The 6,490-nt window shown below is 38.9% G+C and overlaps 1 protein-coding gene across 1 annotated transcript; it reads right to left on the bottom strand.

Annotated features, from left to right (window-relative positions):
* Nucleotides 1-1,855: 1,855 nt before the first annotated feature.
* LOC134302420 (interferon-induced very large GTPase 1-like) lies at nt 1,856-6,490 on the bottom strand. The gene is made up of 2 exons (XM_062987518.1): nt 5,055-6,490; nt 1,856-4,988 (listed from the first exon to the last, which is right to left on the bottom strand). Exons 1-2 carry the CDS (start codon nt 6,488-6,490, stop codon nt 1,856-1,858), a joined length of 4,569 nt encoding a protein of 1,522 aa, XP_062843588.1.

Below are 6,490 nucleotides of genomic sequence, written 5' to 3'. Positions count from 1 at the left end.
AGGAACCGGCCTTTCACCTGCAAAGCTCATTCTCTTTAATTTCAGCTCCCGCTCAGCTTCGAGCTGCAATGCTCTCATGCGGATTGTTTCCGTCTCATGCTCCTGGATCTTTATTTCCAGCTCCAACTCCTTAAGCCGTAGCCCCAAATGGGGATCCATCCCTGAGGGTAGAGAACCACCAGGATCTATGCACGGCCGAAACTCCGCAACATCTGCAGCCTCTGTTGCTTCCGCACCTGGAGTAGGCCTCGAGGCAACACCTGGGGATCCCCTCCCTCCCAGGCAGAACCCCTTTACTTACAAGCTTTACTTAAAATCTGCCACCAAAAGTAGATCTGCTTTACGACACAAATCAAACTGTTCCAAAGTAGAAAAAATAGCAGACTCTGACAACTCAAATTTCGCCATAGTCTCCCACTGCCAAAAGACAAAACCACCAGCCAGAAGTAAAAAAAAAACAAATATACAAGTACCAACTACACAGGGAACAAAACGAAACGAAAAAAAAAACAGATAAGCTATCAGTTAGAAGAAATAGGACAAGCCCCCAATTATTACGACCCAGTCTAGGGTTAGGCCGTAACAAGTAAATTGTTTAAGAATGTGAGGGAAAAAGGTGAAATAACAGACTGACAACACAACAGATGAGTTCAAAAATGTATTGAACATTCGAATAAGACTTTAGGAGTGGCCCAGGCCAAAATAATAAACAAAAGCCCAGTCTAACTAGCATAAACCAAAGCTAGCTTCCCTAACAAAAAAAAAAACCAACAAAAGATACAGGGTCTTACCTTGCTCCCTAGCTAACCCAAAAACAGAGACAAAACAAACCCCGAATGCCAACAAAAATGGCAGCCACTCCCTACAACTGATGAAAAGAAGATTATTTACAATATGTACAACAAAACAAAGTTCCAACACAGCAGGCTAAATCGTGGTCAACAGGCAAGGTCAGGTATCAGGCAACACAACAAAAGTATGGACAAACTAATTATACAATATCAAAAGGTTTGATCACAAACACAAGCAGACTCTATACACGTTCTCTCTTTCTCCCTCCTCCTCTTTCCCGCCGCTCTTCTTGGTGCCTTAACATAACAGGATATAACAGCAATCATGGAGTTGTGTGAATTTGAGTTTGCAGGGTGTGAATACTGTTTTGCAGAATTGTATTTAAATAAAACTGCTGGTGAGCTTTGAGACATTGATCTTTATTTATTTAAAATGCATTTCCAAAGTTATGCACATCCTGCTAATCTACACATCTCACAGCCATAACAACTTTATATGATGTTTTATAAAAGATCGAGAATTCAATTTTTATCCTATAATATTAATAAATCTCCACATTGTTAAATCAAAGAAGAACATATAATTAATTCAATATTAGTTTCTGTGTCTATTACAAGAATCACATATGGAATATTTTAATGACTACCTTAATATTATCACAGTAATATGATCTGGTTTGATTTAATTCTAAATTGGACAAAGCCAAGTGCCCATTGTAACCCATTATTTATGTGGGCTTTGTGGGGCTCCCATTGGCTAGAATGTCCAGCCATCCACCAGATATAGCCAGATATAAGTCCAGATCTGAATGTTAGTGGGTGGGCTAGCATATTTTTCCATCGTAGCACCTGAGCACCCTGCACATAGTAAGTACATTAAATAGTAAGCAAATATTAGATGTGTGTACACAGTGATTAATAATAAAGTTAAAATTACAAAAGATTTCCCAATAATTTTCATTAAAAAGTTCATTGCTGTTGTGGCCACTTCAATATCAATCTAATTCTGCTGGAGAATCATGTTTTTGTTTTGTTTTTGGTCACAGAACACAGAACAGAATTCTTTAAATGTGTTCATCCAGACTCTCTATAGCTTGTGTTTTTGTGTATTTTATCCATTTAGAGGGAATCATTCCGTTTCCCTGGAATGTTTTTCCATAGTGCTGCTCCAGGTCTGTTTGGAATCTGCACACAAACCACTTCCAGTATGGGAGCTCTGAATTATCAGGTGTGATGCTCCACCTAGCATATTCTCCTCCTGCTCTTCTATATGATTTGTAAGGGAATGTTTTTTCTGTTTCAAGACCTGGGAAGAAGCCTTTATCACTTTGTACTAGAGTTGTGCAGAAATCAATATTGAAATTTGTTGTGTATCTGTAGTGCCATCCTATTATTCCATTTACTCTGTGGAAGGTGACACTGTGATCTCCATCATGATCCTTCATTGTGTTGGTGCAGACGGCTTTACAGAATGGACACTGAACCCAGCAGCACTGACAGAGATGTTCAATCAGAATCTCATCTGGTTTCTTCCTGAACTTCTCCATGTTGATGTCTGATACACTGTTAAAGCTTTTATGTTTTTCTGATATTGTCTTTGTGAGACCTTCACACACAACCTGCTGAAGTAAATCTAAATCTTTAATTTCCTCGAAATTAGTAAAAGTAATATCGTTTAAGTCTGTTAGTGAATTGTTCAAACTTCTCAGCCACATGTTTGCATCACCACTGCTCTTCTTCACTTCTTCAGTTGTGATGTTCACAGCGTTCATCACTTTCTGCTCTTTGTGTTTCAGGTTTCCTTTGAGAAGATTCAGAACCTCGCTGTTATTTTCAGTGATGTATTTACCAACCTTTTCTGTAATAAACTGTTCAAAGTGTTTCTTGGGATGGTGGATGTACTCCATGTACTTCTCAAAGTTCTCCTGCTCTGCTAGAGATTTCAGGACATGTTTCTCAAGCTGTGACCTGTTACCATTAAATTCTGGCATGTCTGATCTCATCTGTGATGTCAGATCAATAGCAGTTTTATTGTAGGCTGCTTCCAGGATGGATGGTACAAGATTGTTGTAGACAAGTTCACCAAATACTGTTGTGGTTGTTGCTCCTCTGCAGTAGTTTTGGAAGACGCTGTAATATTGTTGTTTCTGTTTTTCCAGGTACAATTTTACATCATTTTCATCTCTGAACTGTTGGTGGATCTTGGTGAATTTGGGATTTGCAAGGTAACACACATGAAGACAGAGATCCAGAGTGAATTCCTTCTTTAGCTTTATTTTCTTGTTCTCACTGTGATATTTCTCAACTCTGTGTTTGACATGTTCTGTTATTTCCTGAATGTAGCTGTTCTTGTACCCCAGGCCTGTAATTTTGCTGCAGATATTCTTGACTAAATCCTCAGATTCTTGGATGACATTGTTGATTAGGTCCCTCACTGACTCCTGAACTTCAAAAGGACTCATTTCATCTTGTGTAAATACAGACCTAACATAATCAAAACCTTGCTTTAGCTTTGATTTCTTTAAAATGTACCATGAATAATCACCCAGGCTTTGCATCTTTGTGTAATTTTCCTGAGATCTTCGCTCATACACAGCAGCTTGTTCATTACCTTCAGATAGAATCTGTATCACATCCTCCCAAACATCAAAATGTTCCTCTACAGGTGTGTCTTGTGTCAGATCAGTGACCCATTTGTTCCACACTTGATCAAATTCCTGACTGAGGACTCGTTCATCAGTTTCTGTGCTTTTTAGTTGTAGAGCAAGTGTTTTACTCATATTGAAGAGCTTTTCATCATACTCTGTCTTTTTGTGATCAAAAGCTTCTCGAGCTTTTTGCTGTTGAAGTAAATCATTCAGGTTTGTTTTTGCATTTTTGACAAGATTTTCAAGAAGTTGTTTAATTCTCTGTTCACATCTAGCTTTCCACTGAATTAAACTTATCTTGTCCTTTTTAAAATAGCATTTCATTGATTTCTCCACGTCTTCTCTGGTCTTCTTCATGTGATCATAAAGATCTTTGTCCTCAATCTTTTGCAGTTTTTGGTTTTTGATTTTGCTGTGCAGTTCTTCTTCATGTTCTAACATGGCACTCCTGAGGGACCAGGTCCATTTTCCAAACTCAGTTTCTAGTTTCCTGTAGACTGCAATCTCCAGTGTGTTTTTAAAACTAAAAACAAAGTTCTCGTTCAGTAGAGCTTTCCACAGATCACTGATGCGTGATTTAAACTCTGAGAGTTTCATACTATGAGACTTGGTAGCATTTGTGAAAATAGCTCTCTTTAGCTTCTGAACATTTTCACTGTATGAGGGGTTTGGTGGAGCCATTGGTGGACTGCCCTCCCAGAGCTGTGCAAAATACTGAACATCATCTTGTACATTGAAAGCAATAACATCACTGAAGCACTCAGCTTCACTGTCTTCCTCTTTAGCAGCTAATTTTGTCATTTCATCCAGTTTTTCCTGTAGACGTCTTTTACCCTCCATGTTCTTCTCTCCAGCAGTGATGTCACCAACATTCTGATGGACAAACATACATCTGGGATTTAGTTTGACCTTCTTCATTTTCAGGAAGGCCTGAACAACAATCTGAAGAATCTCCTGCATCTCAGCAGGGTTCTCACCAAATATGTTGATCAAAGTCAGATTTCCAAGACCTACAACAAATGTTGCAAGTTCATTATCATGATGACGAGTGGATTTTCCTGCAAGCTCAAGTGCTCGAAGCCCTTCAGTATCGACAATAACAACATAGTCAAACTTCAGCTGCTCCTTCATCTCCTCTGATACTCTGACCAGCTGCATGAAGGCTCCTCGGGTGCACCTTCCAGCACTGACAGCAAACTGGAGTCCAAACATGGCATTCAGCATGGTGGATTTTCCTGTGCTCTGAATCCCTAGAACTGACAGCACAAAGACTCTCTGGTCTCCCAGTTTCTTTATGAGTTCATCCAGAACTGCAGAAACCCAAATCAGAGGAACATGAGCAGCATCACCATCCATCAGCTCCATTGGAAGACCAGATTTTATGAGTTCTGCAGCAAGTTTGGGAAGATTAGAGATGCTTCCTTCCTCAAATGTTTTCTTACTTGTTTGTATAGACATATCTGATTCATATATCTGACCTATCTCTCTGAAGATGTGTTCCAAACCAAACATTGCTGCATTTAGTTTTTTAGATATTTCTTCAAGTTCTGTTGGCTCAGCCTTTATCTTTCCTGATTTATCATGTTTCTTTTTAAGGTTTAAAACCTTTATCCATGTTTCATTGTACTTGTGATGAAGATCTAAAAGATCATCTGAGGTTTGTTTGTCCAGTAGAATCTCAAGCCATTTAATAAAAAATGATTTTTCATTTTCTGATAGAGAATTCAGTGAGGAAACAATTAGTTTTATAAATGCTGATTGTCTATTTTCTTGTTGGTGTTCACGGATTTGTTTCATTTGTGTTTGTTTTTCACTCTTTTGCATTTCTAAATTGTTTCCTTGAAGTCGATGTAAGTCTTTGTTTATCTGACACCACTCATACCAGAGCTTCCCTTGACAGGGCAGATGTGTTTCCTTTAATGTGGATATTTCCTTCCCCTCCAGTAGTTTTATTATCTCTAGTGCTGCTTCTTTTCCTTTCCTGCATTCAGGATCATCTTCATCTGTGCTGATCTCATTGTTTTTGTGTAAATCCTCAAGTTTAAAAACTGAGGATGACTTGGACAGACACTCTGTGATGGTTGTTCTGAGGTTGTCAGATACGTCTGACTGATTTCTGTCTTTTAAACCAATTCTGTATATTCCATTCTTAATCTTACTGACACCTGATTGATCTTCAGAAAGGAGACAGATGAGTGGTTTGGGGTCTTTCAGAAGCTTCTGTAGCATCTCCTTATTTCTTTCATTGTTAGGATCAGACAAAAGAACAACATTTACAGATGACATTTCAGTCAGAATATCCAGTTGTTCTTTACTGGTTTTTGCATCACCATGTAGATTACAGAAAGCAACACAGTCAGTAAAATGATCCGTTTCCTTTCCAGATGGACAGTACCAAGCAATCTCCACAACTCCATCCATCAGTAGACGGTTTTTAATGCTGCCACGACAGTGTCTGTGGAAGAACGTCTGATGCTTCTCATTGACTAAGCTGTTCATCAGCTGAGACTTGGAAAAGGACACATCCCCTAACCTGAAGAACGCCACCATTGGAGTTTCTGCTTCATAAACATGCTGGGTTTTGCTGATCTTGGTACCAGAAGTGTTAGTGGTTTTCCAGCTTTTAATAATTTGGCGAAATGTCCACAGAGGAAACTCGATCTTTTCAGTAAATGGATTTGGCACCAGTAGAGGCAGAGCATACTGACACTGAGAGAGTTTAGTCACTATTAGTTGCTTCAGGAAACTGTCTGAGCAGTGGAACACCGCCATCTGAAGATCCATGGGATGGATAGGAGTTTTTACACTCTGACCATCAGAAGATTCAGCTTTTTTGCCAAATAGCTCCTCAAATACATCAACTTTGTTCTCATCTGTATCTGAGGAAGGAGAGTCTAAAGCAGTGTGTATTTCTTTGGTGCTGATGTATCTTGCTCTGTAATTCATCATTAACAACCTTTGTAGGAAGGTTTGAACCAGATCTTTTTCTTCACCAGACTCTTGGCAATGTAATGAAAGAAAAGTTAGTTGAAGAACATCTAAAGTTTCCAT

This window comes from Trichomycterus rosablanca, chromosome 2 (genome assembly GCF_030014385.1).
Source record: "Trichomycterus rosablanca isolate fTriRos1 chromosome 2, fTriRos1.hap1, whole genome shotgun sequence".
NCBI lineage: Eukaryota > Metazoa > Chordata > Actinopteri > Siluriformes > Trichomycteridae > Trichomycterus > Trichomycterus rosablanca.
This window is presented reverse-complemented; position numbering and strand designations above follow the sequence as displayed.